The sequence below is a fragment of the Euprymna scolopes genome, chromosome 30, assembly GCF_053919585.1.
Source record: "Euprymna scolopes isolate OS-2025 chromosome 30, ASM5391958v1, whole genome shotgun sequence".
NCBI classification, from domain to species: domain Eukaryota; kingdom Metazoa; phylum Mollusca; class Cephalopoda; order Sepiida; family Sepiolidae; genus Euprymna; species Euprymna scolopes.
Window position 1 is genome coordinate 16635602 of NC_136511.1, and position 23505 is coordinate 16659106.

General features: G+C 35.6%; 1 protein-coding gene across 1 annotated transcript; it reads right to left on the reverse strand.

Annotated features, from left to right (window-relative positions):
- Positions 1-2502: 2502 nt before the first annotated feature.
- Positions 2503-23505, reverse strand: LOC145254580 (protein fem-1 homolog C-like). The gene is made up of 2 exons (XM_080113188.1): positions 23447-23505; positions 2503-5735 (listed from the first exon to the last, which is right to left on the reverse strand). Exon 2 carries the CDS (start codon positions 5712-5714, stop codon positions 3972-3974), a length of 1743 nt encoding a protein of 580 aa, XP_079969314.1. The 5' UTR covers positions 5715-5735; positions 23447-23505; the 3' UTR covers positions 2503-3971.

A 23505-nucleotide genomic window follows, 5' to 3' on the forward strand; every position in this document is an offset into this window, starting at 1 on the left:
GTTCTTCTTATTCACATGGAAAGGGGACAGCCCTTTTCCTGTAACAAAGAGATTCACACAAACACTATCTTTACCTTTCATGTATTGCATAGTGCAATTATAACCAGCAATACTTAAAGTCCACTCTGTATCAGTGAGTTCAACAAGTTATTCTAGGGGTCTATGATCTGTAAAGATATTGAACGTTACACTATGCAAGTAATGGTTTAGTTTATTAAGGGCATATTGTATCGCACATGCTTCCTTTTCTATCATTGACCATTTCGTCTGGGTGTTACTCAGCTTACGAGATAAAAAATAGATTCGCCTTTCTATCTTGTTTCTACCTCTGATCATAGACCATTTGAGATAAATATGCCCCAAGTTAATGATCGGAGGCATCTGTATGCAGTCTGTAGTCCTTATCAGGATCGGAATATGCCAGTATTAGTACGTCTGTGAGCTTTGTTTGAAAACGCGCATACATCCTCGTCAGCTGGACTAATGGCTCAGTGATATTGGATAAATTGTTTATAAATCGGAGAAAGTATGAAATCATACTGACGAAAGCCTTCACTTGTCTCACAATGGTTGAAATCAAAATCGATTTTATAGATTTGACTTTGTTCAGGTCTAGCTGAATACCCGTCTCAATAACCTTTAACCGCAGATACTACGTTTCTTTTCTAACTCACACTTTGTGGCTTTTAACCTGAGGTTGTGCTTGCATAAACTACCTAATACCTTTTCTATGTGTTTTAAATGGTTTTCCTTCGTATGTTACATGATAAGGGCTGTCCCCTTTTCATATAAGTATAAAAATAGAGAGATTAGTTAAAATGAAAATAAAATGAGAGAAAGCAGAAATCGAACCCTGGACATAAGTTTTAAAGAACAATAGGTTTAAATGGAATGTCCAGTAAATTGTTAATTCGGATGAAATAAATAATAAATAAACTATTCAATTGTTAAAAGAATGTGGATAATAAAATATGGGTTAAATAAATTAGATATGTAGGTTGAATTCCTTTGTAAAAACATCAAAGAAAAAATAGGTTATTGGGAAATCATAATGTCGGAAAAACGTGCAAGTCCACGCATGTTGAGGGCACGTGAATTTTAGTCACGTGGCCGGACATGCATGGATTTCTCAATATAGGAAGTGATAGTTAGTTAGAGACGGTCAGTGAGAAACTCAGAGAGAGTCTGGAGTTTGTAATTCGAACGTCTAGGAAGCGAGACGTCACTTTGAAACTAAAATGTGAAGCTTTGAATTCTTGATGATGGAAACCACCGCCGGTCGTGAAGAAATAAATTCATCATGTGTTTTGTGATAAAGCTCATCTTTGTGTTTGTGATTCTTACAAAAAGGTAAAGTGAAAATTGTATTATATATTTGTGTTATAAAATGTCATTATATACACGTCTCGACATCTCATATCCACAATGTGAATCTACATCATGTCTACACAATGTCTGAACAGTGAACACTATCTCATCATTCTAAAAGCTTTCTTCTTCTACGCGTCTAAGGAATGAACATATAATATATAAGAATAATAACATGAACAAACACTCTCTCTAAGATACAACATCATATGTAATAAGACAAGAACTCTCACTAAGACTCATATCTTTACTAATAAGAACTCACGTAACATACGCGCACAAGTGGTACTTTTGTCTAATAATAATAACTATATTACATGTATTGAAAAATATTAGAATGTGATCCAAATACGCAAACTCATCTTGTCCGTGTAAAACTATGGACATTAATTGCTGGAAGACCTTGGAAGTGTTCACGAGTTTGAATGGCATCACGTTATAGTTAAATAATCCTTGGTGTCGGGTTAACGCTGTTTTCTCTTTATCGTTCGTATTCTGTTTAGCCTACCAGTTACCTGATTTTAAACCTAATTTCAAGAAGTATTTTGCTGACTCAAGCAAGGCTATTATGTCGTCAATAACTGGTCATGCTCGGACATACTTATTTGTGACTTTATTCAATGCTCTAAAGTCTACACAAAATCTCTTTCTACCATCTTTCTTTTTTAATAATGCGATAGGGAAACTCCATTCGTTCGATCTTTCTATTACTCCATCCAGCATCATTTCATCTACCACTGAAGTTACCATTTTCTTTTGCTTTAGCAGTGTTCGATACGGGCATTTACGTATGGGCTTATGTGTTCCTGTATCAATACACATCTCTGCTGTATCAATTCAGCTCAAGTCCTTATCCTCCGTAATGAACAAATTTCTACTCTGCTTTAGCAATCTATCGATCTGTAACTTGAATTCTTCAGGTATCTTTATTCCTTTCATGTTTTCATCAGAGATTATTATTTTTTTGTTTATCTGGCATGGTAATCTCAGTAATGCTCCCAGCCGCACTACACTTAGCTATCTTACAACCCCTTTTTAAAGTGACTGTTTGATTGGTGTTATTCATTACGAGCAACGGAAACTTACTAGACTTGTCAATTTTTACCACCGCATTAACCACTGAAATTCCGCTAACATTGCTAACAAATCCGCTACGTATTTGCTCTTTCTCATATTCCAATCCCTGACTGTTACTAAAACTCACACAAGCATTGCATGTATGTAGATGCTGGGTTTTTAACGTTATTTTCTCGGCTAGTCTAACTATTGTTGAAATATGAACATCTTCTTCCAATGCTATGGATTTATTTTTTTTTAATCTTATTGCTTTTAAATCAAAGTACATTCTCACCACAATTTACCTAAGCCAATACGTAAGGGGCGATTGTGATTAGACACTGATGATGACGACGACGATAACAATGATGATGATGATCGCTTGCAAAGATGACCGTGATCATGCAATTGTTCTATGCAATTGTTCTGTGGGTTCAGAGATGGCTTGTTAGACCGATTCGAGCTCTGAAGTATTCCTGCATGTTTGACATCTGTGGGATAATTCTGTGGCAGAGGGATTGACTGATCCGTCCTTTCTAATGGTATGTTTCCACTTGCGTTCTTCAATGCGTATGGATTCAGCAATTGTAGCCCCTTTACGGCTTGCAGCACGCCAAGAACATCTGTGTTGGGTTAGTTTTTTTTCCATGAATTAGAATATAAACCAAACTGTTTGATGAAGACCTTCAGATTGTCCTTGAGCCGTTTCCGCTGTCCTCCTATGGTTCTTTTTCCTTTGAACTGCTTATCATAAAGGAGTTATTTTGGCGAGCTATGAAACTTACATGCGGCATATGTGACCTGCCTTACGAGCTTGGCATTTCTGTAACATGACGCATACTGACGAGAGCTTTGATCGGGCTAAAACCTATGAATGTTGTCTTGACACTTGATTTTCAACAGTCTATGAAGGCATATCATGTGGAAATGGTACAGTTTCTTGGATTATATGCTAGATTCACGGGGAGCATCCTAAGTAGGGAGTTGCGCTTGTTCACATTACATTTAAATTTCTCGATGTAAGGTATAACAGGGGAAACAGACAAGTGAAAAGAAGCTATTAGAGTAGAACGTTTTATCAGGAAACTTCAATAGTGAAGGGGTGGGATTTTGTGCTAGCTGAATTTGTTGAGGTTATTTATGCTGTTAAATTGATAGGGATCATCCTAATTTGGTAGGTATACAGTAAGATGTTTGTTCACATTACATTTAAATTTCTCTCTGTTGGTACACCCAGGAAAACAGAAAATAAGGGAGGAGGTATAAAAGAGTTTTTCAACGGTATTTATAATGAATCAATAAAATTGTAGTAATTTCATTGGTACAAGGCCTGCGCTTGCAATGTGTCAATGTATTGAACTGAATTGGATATATAACGTTATTTTAAATCGAATAAAATTTTATCTTTGGTGTCAAAACCTGAAAAATTTAACATAAAATCTTTTAAAGATGAAACATTGCTTAAGATCAACTAACGATGTCTTATAGAGTCTCCGATGTGATTCAGATAACTGAGAAGGCAGATACATGTGATTCAGATAACTTTGTCATGAAGTTTCAATTTGATTTCTCCGTATAGCCCTCGAGTTAATACATTGCAAATTAGAGTTGTATAAATGGTCAACTGTGATTCCAATTGATCGCAGTTTATTTAAGGGCATCATATCAAAATCGTTTACAACATCAAGGCGGCTGCCGGCCTTGATCAGCAAGTGTATTTGAGAACGCGATGAGGCAAATTCTTTTTCCAGTGCAAGATGGAGAGGTGTGCACTTAAATTCGTCTTGGAAATTCACCTCGACACCACAGTCTAGTATATAAGACAAGACCGAATCAGGAATCGCCATTTGAACTGCGACATGCAACAGAGAAGTTGGATAGCGATCAAAGAAAGCACTACCAATTGTCTTTATCTGGTATTGAAATTTCCGTTCTTCATTGGAGCCCAGTCTAAAGTTCAGTATGACGCCAACAAACTCGAGAATCGTCGACAAGAAAACACCGTAACGGTCTCGTTTAAAAGTCTTGAAATGCCCTTCTTTAAGTTCCGACCAAACATGGGTTTTAATGAAATCAAATGCCTTGTCGAAGTGAGGTGTTATCATGCTGGCGTCAGAAAAGTCGAGCTGGTCAGCGTTCATTTTGAATATGGCAACTGTATTGGCAATGGCTTTTTCGGCTGCGCTGAGAAAAGGACAAGTTTCACCTGTGTACATCCGATAAAGGTGTTCGTTTAGAGCCATTGCTAAGTTAAAATCATTTTTTATTTCGGTTGCCACAGACACGTAGGAAAACGCGTCGTGAGTTGTCGGGTGTTCAGAGGAAAGAACACGAAGGTATACAAGCAAGACTTGTAAGACTCTCTGTTTTTTGTTTGCAGCTAAACTATCGATGCTATTTTCTGACCGCAATTCACCACACGTAAATGGTGCATCTAAATAACGAGGTGGTATTTTGTCCCCAAAACCATTTTCACTTTGGCTACGATAGCAAACAGCTGTCTTCCAATAATCCAGGCCGACTGTGACGTACCCATCAAACAGGAGCAAATTAGCACCACATAATTCCAGTGCAGCAATGTAGTCACTGATTGAATAAGCGAAAGTAAGCAGCTGTTTAATCATCAGCGATTGATCATTCAGGATGGCATTACACAAGGCGTTCAAACCAGATTTATCTCTTTTGTATCGGTCAACTTTATGACTTAAAAGAAAATTAACAATGTTATGTCGACCATAACCAGCGGCATATATCAGTGCAGTGCGCCCTTCATCATTTTCAAAATCGAGGTCAGCACCTACGTCGGCCGATAACTTACAGTAATCAAAATTCTCAGCACATAACTTCATATTCATAGAACAATTGATATCAGCTCCGTTCAGCTTTAGATACTTGACTATAATCGGATTGCGAGACATACATGCGTAGGTGATAGGGTTAATACCAGTCAGGTCCAACCAGTGAATATCTGCTCCCAACTTCACGAGGGTTTGTACCGTATCCAGATCCACTCGATCTATAGCAGCAAACAGGGGAATATAGTTACCCAATTGTGTCGCATTACCACAGTTCACGTCAGCCCCACATTCAACCACCAAATATTTGATTATCTCCCCAAAACCAAGCTTGCTAGCATGATACACAAAGCTCTTCTTTTCTATCTTGGTCGAGACGATTCGTCTTCGTTGGGTCAGAGAGAGAAGATCCATGGTTTTGCGCAGTCTTGGTAGGTCATTTGTAGTCACGCTATGAAATACTTCCCGCTCTTCCACAGTAAAGTTAGGGGACATTTTACAAGCTGAATGCAATATCTGAAATTAAAAAAGAAAAAAAAAGTTGTGTTTGAAGGCTATTACAATGCCGCTTTTGGGAAACAATGTAGACACAAGTTAATTTATAAAAAATGATGACAATATTGAAGGAATTTCAATAATTTTCAATGATAATATATTTATGTACCAACATAATGTATCATGCAGAATGATAGATGTTGATATCCCAAATTTTCAAGAATAAAATCTCTTTCATCAGGAAAGAAAAGAAACGTGTGCAACTGTCCAGGTGAGGTTTTCTAAGAAAAGAAAAATTCCGAAATAAAACCTCTGCTGCCTTGTGGTTACACCCCTCTCTGAGAAAGGCTAAGGGAGAGACCCTTGCAGAAAATTTGGAGTGCAGTCTCAAAGGCAGAAAAGAGCTGTACTTAACACTTGACACTGTTCTGATAATTGCTACAGACAACCTGGTTCTTTCATTCCTCTGGGCAGCACCAGCAAGACCGAGATGGGGATTCTGATGATTGGACAACTCAGTTTCTCCTTAAATTTGTCCAGGCTTGAACACTGGAGAAGACACTTGTTACATTGTGGTGTAAAAATCTATACAGGAACGGCAGTTACAGGTGAAGTCACAGCTCAATTAGCATAGATCATGAGTCATACCTGGCGGTGAGAGAGGTTATCCAACATAATGTATTATACAGAATGACAGATGCTGATATCCCAAATTTTCAAGAATGAAATCTCTTCATCAGGAAAGAAAAGAAACGTGTGCAACTGTTTGGGTGAGGTTTTCTAAGAGAAGAAAATATTGCATAGATCATGAGTCGTACCTGGTGGTGAGAGAAGTTATCCAACTTTATTGGATAGCGCTGCCTTTTGCCTGAAGCTGAGCAACACTTGGCCAGTAAGGTGTTGTCTCGGTATTGGCCATCTGCTCTACAGGACGCGTATGGCTTAGGTTCACTCCGACAGTAAAATGTGCACCCAAGACTATTAAGAAATCTACACATACACTGGAATATCAGAAATATGTTTTCTGGCTTATCAAACCACATCCAAAATATTCAATCCATAAATAATGAGCTGTCATGTCTTCAGGTCGACATCATTCCTATGCAGGAACCACGTCTTGCCAACTCAGAGACTATCAAGGAGCTCGACTACACATTCTTTTGGAACGAGAAGGAGGAAGAAAAAACAAGACGCAATGGTGTTGGTTTTGCTATACAAAACACACTATTGGACAAAATACATCTGGCTCACACAGCAACTGTGTAAAACTAAAGATGGCCCAATCATCCTCCGCTGCATAGATGCGCCAACACTTACAGTTTCTGAGGAAACCAAAGATGCATTTTATTACAAGCTAGACTCATTCATTCAAAGGTTCGACAGACACGAGAACATTATCATTCTAGTGATTCAATGTGGATTGGTAACGATAATGAAGAGTGGACAATCTGCCTTAGTAGAATCGGCAAAGGAATTTTTTTTTACAAAGGAGTCCCTGTGATGATCGGTGTAGTAAGTAATCGATACTTGCTAAATATCGATTATTACTGTCGTGAGGTTGAGAGATGGATAGCGATTAAGGAGAGAGAGAGAGAAAGAGAGAGAGAGAGAGAGAGAGAGAAAGAGAGAGAGGAAAACGAACACTCAAAATCGTGATTGGTAAATATACAAACTGACTATCCCCGGATGTCACCAGGGTCCGTAACTCCTGTGACACCAGAAGTTATCTCCCTTTATTGTTTAAGACATTACAGTCATCACTTATCAACTCGAGGATAAGGGTTAATGAGTGTTCAGTAGTCAATGGGATAATATCATGTTAATCACATGCAAGAAAAACGGTCAGAGGTTGCTAGAACTGTGCACTTTTCATGAACTCTGTGTCTCCAACACATTTTCCACCAAGAAACGCAATCTAATGTCACAGAGACACCCGAGGTCAAAGCATTGGCACCAGCTTTCTCCCGGGCTTCACAATCACCAGAACTTATCACAGCACTGATAGTGACACCAATCATTCTTTCATGCGCTGCAAAAGCAAACTCCAGCCAAAGAAATGTTACAGCACGAAAAATGCAGATAAACCAAAGATTCAGACTGGATTGCATGTGCACTCGTCTCACAGTGTACATTCAAAAGAAATAAACTCAAAACAGTCACATATACTCAGTGGCGGCTCGTGCATGGAGCTGTGGGACTGCAACACCCCCAAGTTATTTCTACACAATATTAATAATAAAATTAAAAATAGTACGCTTGTTTTTTTTTTGTTTTTTTTTTATTTTTATTATTATTATTATTATTATTATTATTATTATTATTATTATTATTATTATTATTATTATTATTTATTTATTTATTTATTTATTTCTATGTGTACATTATAAAATCATTAAGTTCAATGTCGGTATCTCCAAATTCATACAAAAACAAAAATAAAACTTGCTTGGAGCTGTGAAATTCACAGTTACATATTCTTAATGAAATTCTCTTGTACGCATGCGCACTTTAGACGCTTTAGGCAGCCGATGAAAGCCGCTTGAGGAACTGTCGCTTGTCGCAGTTCCGCGTCGTGAAATTCGTTGTTTGCTTAGAGTGTGCGCCTGTATAGATATGATAAGATTGTTATTGAAAAAAAAAAAAAGGAAAAAAAAATCTTAAATTAACGTGTTCTTGTATATAAAATATTGTGCTTTTTCTTTTCTTTTCTTTTTTAAATACGCACACTTTTAGCGTTGCGATCTAATTCGGTAGCAGACGGGAATATATAATATGTAGAAACTGTTTTTTTTATTATTAAAAGTATTCAGGGATTTAGCAGTGAAGCTAACAAGCGACCAAGATCAAATATACAATAAATAAATCTTACCATAAAATAAAATTACTTTTCCATCTACCTGCCTTTTTGTTTGTTTGTTTTAATTAGTTTTAAATGTTATTTATTTTGCAACAACTAAACTTTACAAAAAAAAAAAAACTGTTTACATTTTTTCCTAGAAGCAAACAAACGAAGAAACAGTTTATGTTGAAAATACATTTTAGTTAGAAATCTTTTTAACTTGTATGTTTTAGATATAAAATTTTTTTTAGCATTTATTTGCCTCCAACGAGGACAATGTTAGAAGTTTTACGCTTTGAAAAATGGATTTTTTTGCACAAGTTTTATTATTATTATTATTATTATTATTATTATTATTATTATTATTATTATTATTATTATTATTAAAATGTGTTTGTAAATAAAAAAAAAACAGTTTTTATAATTATGCATTTTTAAACTTTACATTGAATTTGTTAGTAGATGGGGCAGATAATACGCATTAAAAAAAAGAAATTAGAAATTCTTCTGGACTGAGACAATTTTAATTTTTTGTTTTCTTTGGGGAGAAAGCTACATTAAAATTCGATGTTTTATAATGCTTATATATGGCATCCTATTTTCTTATAATACATCTCCACTTTATGTCGATCTTTACCGGCATGGGAAGGTCAGTAAATAGCCAAGTCTGTTTGTTCTTTTCATATAAAATGCAAGTTGTTAAAAAATTTCTAAATAAAATTTTGTATCTTTAAATATTTTTGTTTGTTTGCTCACTATATCAAAATGTAAAAAAAATTTTTTGTATTTTATTTACAAATACGTTTTGTTATAAATACATTTTTAAAAATAAATTTTGTAAATAAAACTGTTATTAAATAAAACGCTATTTTCAAATAGTAAACTCCTAAATTAACATTCGTAGGGAGGCAAGTAAATTTCAAAGTTTTTCTTTTTTGTTTTTATTAAAAAAATAAGTTATTTTTGAAAATGTTTTTCATTTGTTTGCAAAAAAAACAAAAAAAAACGCAATCTTTTATTTAATCTGAAAAGTTTAGAAGGAATAAATGTATATATTATTTTTATTATTCTGATTGATTATTTGTCTTTGTTATATATTTGAATATTTATTTGAATGTTTGTTTATTATTTGATTAAATATTTATTTATATATTCGAATTTCTTTTACACGATATTAAAAAAATACGTAAAATTTTTGAAGCAGCACCCCCACTAATATCAGGCACGAGCCGCCACTGCATATACTGCAGCAATTGCTGCTTATGAAAAAAAAAAAAGAGAGGAGGCAATGCGAATGACTAGTATGAAGCCGACTCAGAGAAGCTGGCTCCCATCATTGAGGCAAAGTGTAATGACTTACAGGCCCACAAAAATCAGGCAAATGATGCAACATTGTCAACTTTGAGGTCTAAAAGGAATCAAGTGAACACTACAATGAGAAAATGCGTAAATGATTACGATTGCAACACAAGTAAACAGGTATGAGACATGGGAAACATCAGGGCAATGTACGAAGGCATAAAGATATCGGTTGAACCAACCATTCCTAAATCTGCTCCTTTTAAGTCCAAGACAGAAGTAATATATATATATATATATATATATATATATATATATATATATATATATATATATATATATATATATATATTATTTCATCCAAATACAGTACATGTGACATAGCTCATCAGTGTGGCTAGACAAGCAACTTTCGAGACAGGATCGAAACTCGACCGCCCAAATGACACCAGCATTCCTAACCATTACGCTATTTGACTACTGCTATGTCAGGTAGTGAATTAACAATGTTTTCACATCGTCCAAACACCTAAGTTCAATTTGTTTACACAAAGAGCATCGCTTAATACGCTAATGGCAGTTTGTATATCCCTTCCCAATATGCTCAACCCAAGATAGGGAGCATTATAGTCATCAATATACAGTACTGTTTTGCTGTTTCAGAGCCCATCAGTGTGGCTAGACAAGCAACTACCTCAAGCCAGGATCGAACCCCGACCACCCAAACGACAGTCATATATGTACATACTTCAACAGTGCTCAATACGTGAGTAGAGCTTGTTAGTGAGTTTTGAAAATATATCTTTAAGCTACACAGATTTTTCCATTGCATGGAATCGATGTCACTTCAAGCTTTTATTTATCCATGTGGTGCTGAGTTTGGTAGTTAGCCAATCAGATTCTTTGTTATTCCCACATATATTTATTGCAGCCAATAGTCATGCATTTATATTACAACCACAGAAGTACATTCAAAAACAAAAAATGCCAAATAAAAATAGCATTAGCGAATACTACTGAAAGCTCAGGGAAAGTGGAAGTTCTCACTAGTCAAGTATAAAACAGTACGGCAAGCGAACACATGTAGGAACTCAGACGATCCACAAAGTTTATGTCTTAATGAGAAATTAGCTATCCTTAATTTTAAAGATCCCACAATTTATTAAACCACAGAATTGAAAACTCGGGAATTTGGACGGAATTTTAAATGGAATCCTTTATTTATTTCACAGGAGAGCATGATCTTGTTCCATCAGCCATGATTGGATAGATGTCCTGAGCAATTTGCACACATTGAAACTTGAGTCTTCAACCTTCAAGAGAATATCACTTACATCAGTGATTCTTCCTAGTATTCTAACCGCTGCGCCACAGGTCCTTGGTCCTGGATATGACCTGGAACTATATCCGATGGCGAGGCCCCAGCTTGCGGACTTTGGGGAGTGTGGAGCCACCCATTAATTGCCATTGCTCCCAGGTCCACTCTGACCCGGAGTGGTAGTACCTGTTAGGGTCCCAACTATGGGTTAAATAGAAACCGACGTGAAAACAACAAATATATTCTATTAAAAGAATTTTCTTCAAAATCTTTGGATTCGGCATTAAATAACTTGATATGCCGTAAAACAAAACAACCAACCAACCAACCAACTAATACGGGTCCGGAACTGGGAGTATGTCTTTTCCACAAGCGCTGGCGGGGGCTCGGTGGATGACGGCGATTAGACTGGCTTTTGTGTTATGGGAGGTATGTTGGTGATGTTCTCGACGTATGACAAGACGTAATCCAGCGGGTTCAGGTCGGGAGAGAAGGGGGCAGTAATAGAAGGGTACAAAGTCATAACATTCCTAAAGCTAAGCCTGAGTTTCTTTGCACTTGTGGGCCAGCACCGAGTCCTACTACCACACTCATGGTTTTCCGGCAGCCACCTAATTGCACCAGGGATCACCACACTCTTCATGACATCCAGGTACACTTTGGTATTGACTTTCAAGCCAACTTTGAAGATGTGAGGTGGCATGATGTGGCCCTCACTTGAAACAACACCAAAGACTATAACCGTGGGCGGAAACTTTGGTTTCATCACCTTGTGCTCGTCCCTGTTATCCGGATTTGCATTTTGAGGGTGCTGGCAGTGGTCCTGTTATAACTTTGGTCGGTAGAGAGCATGAGTTGTACAGCGGCGCATCTCCAATCTTGCTCGTTGAACACTGTGTCACATTCAGACATAGAAGGCTTCTACTGCTGCTGAGATTTGTGCACAACTGGCCAACTAGTAGATGGTCTACAACAACAAACAAACGGTTTTCATCAAACAGAAATGGAATCATGTCGTCTTTTCTAGGGCGACAATTTTACCGTTTTGCCTTGTGGAAAGTATGAAAAATCCTTTATATTAAACATCCGAACTTTTTGCTTGGCATAACATCTTTTCGTTTTCTATCAACTATTAAAAAATAAATAACATTTTTTTAATTTTACAAATCCCGTGTATTCGTATTTGCACCCACAAAATATCTGCTGAGAGCATTTCATAAATAACACCTCCCCTCCCCAACAAAAAATATCGATATTCGGAGATATTGATAACGTGACGAATGCATAAAGGATGACACTGGTTATGAAGTGTATATCTTGCGTGGAAGTGGAAAAGGAAATTACGAATATTAGCGAAACAAGAAATAAGACTTTTCAATGTTAAACTTTAATTTACGCTATTAGATTTTGATTTAAAAACATATTTGATAGTTAAATATTTATAACACTGAACGTAGTGCCATTATTAATTGCTGAGGGTTTTTTTTTCTTTCTCTAGTTTAAACATAAACCATTAAAAAGAAAATTTCAAATACACTTCTAAAGTATATTTTTCCTAAGTTCTAATTCTAAGTTTAACAAGCATAAATTGGATAAAAGGGATAAATAAGGGGTGGGGCAGAAAAAAACCTATCGAGACGTCTTTCAGCCAACGCTTTTCAAGATTAATGTTGGCAACGGGGGATAAAACATCGTTTAAAAACGTGGTCAAAAGACCATAAATTAATAGCGAGGGGTTTAAAAAAATTGTATAGGGAATAGGAGAAAACAAAAGAAACAATCTCAGCGAATACCCATAAGTTCTAAATTATATGTATACTCTTTGCTTACACAGATGGTTGGCGCAACTTAATGGATACTGCCTCTAATTTTTTAAGTGAAATCTCGAGCGCACTCTGTTTAAAACCGAGAAAGTTTCATCAGTGTATCCGTCAGTGCAGATTTGGCACTGTAATAAATGTTCACCAATGGCCGACTTATGAGCTGGTAAACGCCGCCCGAATGTTGGCCTTTTTTTTTTTTTTTTCCTGCCTGTCGAAGGGGGGACATGTTGGGAAATTCTCACCCCCAAACGTTGAATGGTATGACCCACGTAGTCAGCTTCACATTTACATTGAGTGGTAGGGATGTTTTCTCATCCGATGTTTACGTTAATCTTGTAAAGCGTTGGCTGAAAGACGTCTCGATAGGATTTTTTTTCCACCCCACCCCTTATTTATCCCTTTTATCTAATTTATGTTTGTTAAACATACAATTAGAGCTTAGGAGAAATGTACTTTAGAAGTGAATTTTGGTTTTCTTTTTGGAATTTTCTTTTTAATGGTTTATGCTTAAACTATAGAAAGAAAAAACTAAACCCTCGGCAACGGCAATTAATAATGGCACTACGTTTGGTGTTATTCAAAAGTGTTATAAAATTATCTACCGATAAAAATCTTTTTAAATATTTATATAGCTTAGACTTCAGGTCGTTAAAACTGGCAAAAGTTATACCCCGTTGACTTAAAATGAGTGCTTTATGTAAAATTGATGGTTGAATATGGTTAAAACTGTGCTCACTTTTGTATTAATTGATCTATAACTGCATTGAACGGATGCCTGATTGGTTATTTTCAGCGAGATCGGACCAGTAGTTTTTAATAAAAAGTGGACCCCCCCCACATATATATGATCTTGTCAGATCACCGAAGTTTAGTCTGGTTAGTACCAGATGGGTGACTATTTGGGAATTCTAGGCGCTGTATGTGCTCTCCGCTTATCTCGGCATTTGTTTCTAGTCGTCCTGTACATACATCTCACTTGCCACTGGTATTTAACAATGTCGACTCAAGAGAGGTGTGGTTGGCTGTTGCACACCCTCTGCACCAAAAATTTCACGCGAAGGCACCCCTCTGTGGGTATCCATAGACTGAAGGAGCCATATATATAATTCTTGGCTTGACTTCGTGAACAAAGATCCTATGAGGGGGGGGATGTCCACATTGACTGCAGGCACGTTTGTGGCTGACGAGCCCGACTCAGGACAATTAGGTTTGGTTGCAGTCAAAAGTCACGTCGCGTACGGCTGCTGAGGCTTCCCAAATCTTCCTCCTACAGTGTTTCTTCTGTAGATTCTCCGTGCGGGAGACCTCAAAGGAGGTGACAGCCTGGTGGACAGTGCGTCGCCAGGTGTCACAGTAAGCAGCGAGAGTAGACCACTAGTGGTAGTCGATGTGGCAGTCATAGAGGGACTTCTTAAGAGTCTTTATATCTTTTCTTCGGTGCCCCTCTGTCATGGCGGCCAGTAGACAGTTAGCCATATAGGGCTATCTTGGGCAGGCGATGATCCTTCATTCTGGAGATGTTCCCAGCTCAGCGTAACTGCGACTTCAGCAGCATGGCCTCGATGATGGTGATCTCCGCCTGCTTGATGACCTCAACATTGGTGACATAATCACTCGATTGGACGTTGAGGATAGTGCGAAGACAGCGATGATGGAAACTCTCGAGAATTCGTAATTGGTGACAGTAAGTTGTCTACGACTTTTGTGCTCTTCTACAAGTGTTTGTTTTTCCAGACCCTTTTTGCCTTGGCCAGTTTGTTGTTAATTTCCCTGTCGAGCTTGGTATCTGATGTGATGGTACACTCCAAGTAGGTAACTTGATGAACGGTCTTCAGTTTAGTCTCACCAATGGTGATTCAGGGAGGACGGTACACTACCCGAGGAGCGGGCTGGTGGAGGACTTCTGTCTTTTTGGAGCTAACCTCTAGTCTGAAAAGTTAGGCAGCCTCTCCGAATCAGAATGCGAGGCGCTGCAAGGCTGTGGGCAACAAGGGCAGCGTCATCAGCAAAGAGGAGGTCACGAATCAGTTGCTCAAGAGTCTTTGTGTGGGCTTGTAGTTTTGTGAGGTTGAACAGACTGCCGTCGAGGCGATAGCGAATGTAAACAGCGTCGTCATCGTCAAGATCTTCGGCCGCCTGCTTGAACATCATACTGAAGAAGATGCTGATCAGAGTCGGTGCCAGGACGCATCTCTGTTTCACGCCATTGGCGATGAGGAAGGGTTCTAAGAGGTTGTTATTCAATCTGGCCTGGCCGCTCTGATTTCATGCAGCTGAATGACCATGCTAAGGAGCGTCTGCTGGGCTGCTCCCCCAATGCTCCTTAGTATGATCATTCAGCTCCTCACTATATATATATATATATATATATATATATATGTGTGTGTGTGTGTGCGTATGTGTGTGTGTATATGTGTGTGTGTGTGTGTGTGTGTGTGAGAGGTGCCTTAAATAAGTTTCCAGACTTTTCGTACAGGCAGTCACAATTGTCTTAGACTCTTGAAAATTCAGTATGTTATTGCTATAAAGTTTATGAGATACTGGCCAATTTTCATGATTTCAAATGAACAGCTACGGCTGGAATTGGAATACACCCTACTAAAGCCTGATTATCACCGATCGGATCAGTAGTTTCAAATAAAAACTGGAACAGACAGATAAAGAGCAATGCGTGTAATATAATAGTTCTCTAACTTTCAAGTATCAAGTTTTCTAGGCACGGCCAAAACGGAAGAAGAGGAGTAATTTTTTACTTAAAAATCTACCAAAAATCAAGTAACTATCCAATCAATACGAAATTTTAACCGATTATTAAGTGAAAAACAAACCTTATAATGGTGTATTTTTTTCATAATCGATATATATATATATATATATATATATATATATATATATATATATAATACTAAAACTGTCGTTCTTGGTTGTTTGCTTGTTTGCTTGCGCACTATCCTCCTCCACTACTACTACTACTACTACTATGCCTCTTCTTCTTGCTACTACTATTACTTCTCCTCTTTACAACTACTACTACTACTACTACTACTACTACGGCTCCTCTTCCTTATCCTACTATTACTACTACTGGTTGACATGTATTTTCCCTACTACGGACCAAACTTGAAAAGACATATTTGAAAGAAAGGAAAAGTGGAGAGGAAAGAAAAAAGTAAACTTCACCGGCTTGCTGTTTATATAAACAAACGAAAATCATGCCATGTGCAAATATGGCGTATCTTTCCGTTGAGTTTTATTTATTTATTTACTTTATTTGTAAACTTTACTGTTCCTATTTACTTGCCTCTCCATAAGGGCAGTTAAACACAACGTCTGTTTTTAGTGGGGGAAGGGGGGGGGTTCAGCTCCCCAAAAGGGGCACTCTAAATTCTTTTTAAAGGAGACTGTTGGAAGGGAGATTTAAACATTTTATTTGGGTTTATTTCTGACGGTTTTGCATCAAAAAACATAAGCATAGACAAAAAGAAAACGTGGTTACAAAAAAATTGAAAAGCGAAATAAGTTACTCTTCTATCCACCGGGATAGTTTTTTTTTTTACCGTGCTGAAATAACGTCATTTTGAAAGCCATTCTTAACATGGGAGGATGTTTTCTACCTGTTCTGTTCTTCCAAACAAGTTAAGAGTAGTTTTTTCTTTTTTCTTCTTGGTATCCATCTTTACATTTTCATTTAAAATGACTTTTATAGAATTTCGGGTATGCTGAAAACGAATAAATTTTGCGCAAATAAGTAGTTTTCCGATTTTTTTTTATGGTGGCTATTGTCGTACGCGCAAGCGCGCATGTTTTTTTTAAGCATACCCGGGCGAAAACCTGAAGTCTTAATTTTAAAGGAATATGTTAAGGTAGAAACAAAGTTAAAATTTACCAAAAAGATATCGTGGTACTTGAATTTAACTTAAATTCTATTTTTTTTAAAATAGCACGGTAACATGAGTGCACAAATTTTTATTATTATTATTATTATTATTATTAAAACAAAATGAACGTCTATTCATTATGAAATAGCATCCCTCCTATAAGGCTTAACAAGCCAACAGGCCTACTACTTGCAGTGCAGGTAGTTAACTTTATTCACAAAAACTATTCAACTACCCCAACAATCCATCAATGGCATTTTTCACTCCAGATTTTTTTTTTTAAATATGCTTTTTGAGTATATGCCTAGAATCATGTTAAAAATAATATATCAGTAGCTTTAGCCATATAAGAAATATTTGTTTTTATAACTTTGTTAAACAAAAACATATATATATATATATATATATATATATATATATATATATATATATATATATATATATATATATATATATATAATGGGTCAACAACCAGCAGTCGTATCAATCACGTTTATTGGATTTATTAAATGTTGCGATAATTTCTCAACACTGAGTGACCCAACGGGTCACGGGTTGTCTATTATATATATATATATATATATATATATATATATATATATATATATATATATATATATATATATATATAGCTTACAACTCACTTTTTTATTTGTGGTTACAAATATGCTTAAAATAATCAGCCGAAACTGAACAAAATATATAGTATTTTAAATAAAACAAACAGAACAAAAACTGCGCCCATATCAGATCTAAAGGTTAAAAATCCGAATTTTTAATGTGTTTAATTTTTCATCGTTTTGTTTTGACATTCGTTGAATATGTTAGTAACAATTATTTTTCAGATTAGCAAATATATATATATATTCATTATTTTTTATGAAAAACACTATTTTTAAATCGTTGAAAAATAAATTAATAATTTTCTTTTAGTGGCCCAATATTGCCAACATACTATTATATAGGAAATCTTTTGGAGAATCGATACCAAAAAAAGAAAAAAAAATTGATAAATAACTTCACATTTTGGTAAAAATACGATAATTTCTTTCGGCAGTTTTTTTGTTACGCGTTATTTTTTTTACTGTACGGAAGGCAGTGCGCGCTAAAACAGTTTTGTATTTACAAATAGTTGTCACCTCCAGCTTTTCCAAAATTACGAATTATGAATTTATTTTGTCTTGTAAAGCTTTCTGTAGTTTCTTAAAAATTAACGTTAAATTTTGGATTTTTGAATTTCGCAATGGGAAATCTACATAATCTTATATTGATATAAATCTCACCTGTTTGTATGGTTGCCTAAAACTTTCGACAGAGGCGGCAGATTTTCACGAGATCGGTATCATTTTGAAACCTGACCCTTCGGACGATAAATATCGAAAAATTGGCCAAATACATTAATTTCTTCATCCTCAACTGGGTAGTTTTCTACAGGGAGGGTTGGCTTTTTTTTTCGCAAGTCATTCAACCCTCGCGGCCACGACGTCGCATAAAAGGCATTATTTCGACCATCCGTGACGTCACAACCACGGTAGGCACATCGATAAGATTGTGTTGTTTTTTTTGTTTGTTTTGTTTTTTTTCACCTCTTTTTCCTCTGGCGCGTTAAGGGTTCGAGCCTGCTTACTTTATTTTTCTTTTTTTTTTCTTTTGCTCTACCAACACCCTTACATACACCTCTACTTTCTTTCTCGACTTTGCGTCACGGGTTCGAGCCTGCCTGTCTACTACATTTTTTTTTATTTGAAATTCAGGTACTCATGTTATATTTTTGCATTATCTTATAACAAATCATCCCAAATCTTTAGACAAAATTTTTTCAAGGGATTCGAAAAGCCTTTAAAAAATATTTAATTGTTCATCAATCGATACAAAAAAAAAAATATGGCGGTGATTTTTTTTTAATTTAAAATTCTATTAAAAATACAAACAGACCCCACAATTTTAATGAATCATCATTATGCCAGATCAAACATACCCATTCCTGTGTCCCAATACATCTTCTATCATTATATGTGATCAGTTTTCTATAATAGTCAACCATATAGGAGCCTATTCGTGACCAGACATACACACAGACGTCCAGCTTCATATTATAGATTAGCTAGCCGCTCGGCGTTGTCCAATCATAAAATACGCATAAATATTATATTTTTATTCATACAGAAATTGAGACATGTGCATGCTAATGTGTTTTCTAAACAGTTCATTTGTTGTAAGTAAAAAAAAAACAAAAAAAAAACTACTCGAGCTGAGATTGAAACCAAAACCTAAAGTCAAGTACGATAACTATTAGGCCAGCTTGACACGATCTTTAAAAGAAGAGTAGATGGTCAACGTTGAGTTTACTTTCGACAACTTTATAGCTTTCGCTTTGTTTTGTCATTTTTCTTCACATTTCTGACAAAAGAGGAAGAATTGCTGTTTGGATTCAACCCAACTAAGACTTACTATTGGCTTTTCTTTCTGATTGAAGTATTTTTTAGCTCGCAGTATCAAGGGGCTTTATGCCTTGTCAAGGGCGATTTTAATGAAAATTAGACATAAAAACTATAACATGTAGATCAAATTAATTCTTTATAATCTAATATAGAAAATATTGTCTGTCTCCATATTTTCAAATTATCTCATCCGAAACTAAAAGGGTGCAGAGCGGCGCGAGGGGTCTCAAATGATTGGATTTTTGACGGGCTGTTCTTTTTTTAAAAGCCGATTAAAATAGTTGTTAAGGGGTCGATAATGGGTCCAAATTGAAAAAAAATCGTTACATATTTTGTACATTCATCTCTACTTTTATTTTTTAATCAGTTCATATGCGTGTCACATTAGCTAAAGTGGTAACGTCACCAGCTTTGAATGCTACAGTCTCAGTTTCGATTCTAGCCGATGACATCCAATTACTTTTTTTTTTACTTTTTGAATTGCGACTCTATAATAATATGTACGAGATATGGACAAATTAAAATATCATACTTAGGCGTATTTACCGCGAATGAATAATATATATATAGTTAGTTATAAAAATATATATGGCGATTAAGCTACACTGAATATTCCGCGTTTCATCCACTCTAGGATTCTTCAGGCTTATGAGTGGATGAAACGCGGAATATTCAGTGTAGCTTAATCGCCATATATATTTTATAACTAACTAACTAGCTCTACCTACGTATTGAGCACTTTTGAAGTAAATACGTAAAGTTTACGCATAACTTTATACTTTCGTATATTAATTTTATGTGAGTAAATGAAGTAGTTATATATATATATATATATATATATATATATATATATATATATATATATTATTCATTCATCAAAATATATGTATGCGTATTTTACAACCCGACAACGCCGGGCGACCTACCAGTTATGTATGCGTATTTTACGACCGGACAACGCCGGGCGACCTACCAGTTATGTATGCGTATTTTACGACCGGACAACGCCGGGCGACCTACTAGCTATGTATGCGTATTTTACGACCCGACAACGCCGGGCGACCTACCAGTTATGTATGCGTATTTTACGACCGGACAACGCCGGGCAGCCTGCCAGTAATACGCATACATATATTTTGATTACTACAGAAACTGAAGCATGTGCATACGAGTATTTTTTTCTTCTTGTTAGTGTAGTAATAATAATAAAAACTTAAGCTGAGATCGAAACCGAAACCTTAAGGCAGTGAGTCAAGTATGATAACTATTACAACAGCTCGACTCGTCATTTGCACATTGTTTTCTAAAATCTTATTGTTAACGTAAAGAAACCGTCATGTTTCTCGACCCCGCATGCGCAGTCGTGAAACACTTGACAAAAAAATAAAAATCGACGGTCACCCATGTACCAATTTGCTAATTTTTACCCATTAGGAACCCTTCTTTCCGGATGAAGACAGATGATAAAGTTTTCCACATGTCTGAATATCCTTCATACCAAATTTCAAGTTTGTAGATCCAAAATTCTTTAAGTATATAGGTTGAGATTTGTTCTCTCTCTCACACACATTCTCACACACACACATATATATATATATATATATATATATATATATATATATATATATATATATATATATATATATATATATGAACAAATGATTAATAAAACATGTTAAAAGACATCTTGAAAAAGAGTTAAAAACATATTTAATTTTAAAAAAGGAAGCACAAGATACGTGGTTAGTCCTTAATCCGCGGAGTTTCGAAGAAACACTCTCCTTCTCATCAGAGGGCAGGAATTAGCAAAATGCGGGATCGGATTTTGCATATAAAAGTATTTAATGAAACTACAAGTAAGTCACAGATCTTACTTGGTTAAAAAAGGGTGAGGTAAGGGGAATAGGAGGTAAAAGAAAAATGATAGAAAGATTTCACATGAATGGAAAGTCCGGTGAAGGGTTTTTAAAATTAAATATGTTTTTAACTCTTTTTCAAGATGTCTTTTGACATGTTTTATTGATCATTTGTTCATAAATATATATATATATATATATATATACCCGGCGTTCCCAGCTTGAAACAATATATGACGTATATTGTGAACAAATAAATCAACAGACAGGAGTGCGTGTTTATTATATATATATTAGATTTAGAAGGCTATCACAATGCGAGGAATGAGATATAGTCGGTGTTGGTAAGAGAAGATGAAAACAAGTGGCTATTTACAAATCAATATGTACATACATATGTCTATATATGCATATATTTATTCTATTTATAGACATATATGTATATATTTATTGATTTGTAAATCGCCCCTTGTTTTCGTCTTCTCTCATCAACATCCACTATATCTCATTCCTCGCATTGTGATAGCCTTCTAACTCCCTACTACATACCTATCCCACACAATGCTTCAAGCAAACTACATATCAATTCTCTCTCTTTCTCTATATATATATATATATATATATATATATATATATTATTTGTTTTAACAAAATCAAGACATCAAGGAATAAGTTGATAGCAACAAATAGTGTATTTCATTGTTAGTTACAATTGTTTCAAGACTATTCGGACAAATTCAAACCCTATATCTTCGAAAAATTTCACAAGAACAGCCTTTAATCAGACGTATTGAATAAAAACACTTTAACAATGAACAATATGGAATCCATTTCCCTTATAAGGAAAAACACGAGAAAATATGTACCTATATCTCATTCTTCAAAATTTTTTTAAAGATATATATATATTAGAATGGGAGAGATGACAGAATTATTTTAACAGTCCAGACAACGTCGTAGCTCACAAGAGCCATGAAAGCCAACACATCAGAAATCCAAGACTATTTGGGATCATCAGTTGATTGGTTGGTTATATTTTGTTTTACGGCATATCAACACTTTTCAGGTTATTTAATGTCAAATCCAGTGATTTTGAAGAAAACCTTTTTAATAAAATATATTTGTTGTTTTCAAGTCGGTTTCTATTCAACCCATTGTTGGGACCCTAACAGGTACTACCACTCCGGATCAGTGGACATGAGAGTAATGGCAATTAATGGGTGGCTCCACACTCCCCAAAGCCCGGAAGCTGGGGCCTCACCATCGGATATAGTCTAATATCATATCCAGGACCCTCATCAGTTGAAGACATCCAAACTCAAAATTCGAAACCCGAATATTGGGTTTCAAATCCAGAGTTGGGACGTCTTCAACTGATGAGGGCGAAACTCGAATCTTGGACTTCCAGTCTGGTGGCTTTCATAGCTCTTGAGAGCTGCGACGTCCCTTAACTGTGGAAATATATATGTATGATAAAATAGATAGTCGCCATTTTATTATGGCATCCCTATCGAAAGTTGTTAATCGGTATTAATACAAGAAAATTCACAACTATTTTTTCTAGTATATTGATGGAATTTTTATTTTAATAATAAACACCAGAAAAGTATCAATTTATAATTTCTTTATAATCGTTAGTTAGTAAATAAGTCATGCTCAAACTATTTAAATATCTTCGAAATATATATACAAAAAACAGCTAATTATTAAAAAAAATTGATTTGATTAATTAATAATTTTTTAAAATGAAAATTAAGCTATTTATCAATAAAATCCAAAGAGGCGGTGCTCTATCGTTATTTTCACGACAGGTGTTCGACTAAGCTTCTATCTATTGTACCCCCTCTCTGTAAAACCTTCGCAACAAACACCTGTCTAGCTACAACAAGTCAAGTTTCCCTTACTCCCTATCTGTGCAAAAAAAAAAAAAAAAACAAAAAAAAAAAAAACAACAACTAAACAAAAATTCAAACAAAGTTTATTTCCCAGAACTACACGCCTGTTGGGCACAGTATCGCGGGGCTAATTCCCGTCAGACTATAACATGATCGTTTTTAATTCTAGTGTAAAGAAGCCAAGTTTCACTATTACATCACTGTCACCTGGCACTCACTAACTCTTATTCTCGAGTGGTGTTTGGGCTGTGATAAAACGGATGAACTCCTTAGAAAAAATAGTTTAGGATTTAGAGTATGTGTTTTAGTCTACCACATGGCAGTTTGAATTTTTAAAAAAATCAGTTAAAAAGAAATATATAAAAAAAAAAAATCAAAATTACCTTTTTGTATATTTCCCTCCTAAGACATAAATGGCGTTTACGTGGTATTATAAAACTGT

Coding starts and splice junctions, on each gene's coding strand:
- LOC145254580 (XM_080113188.1), bottom strand. CDS start 5,714: ATGTCCCCTAACTTTACTGTGGAAGAGCGGGAAGTATTTCATAGCGTG.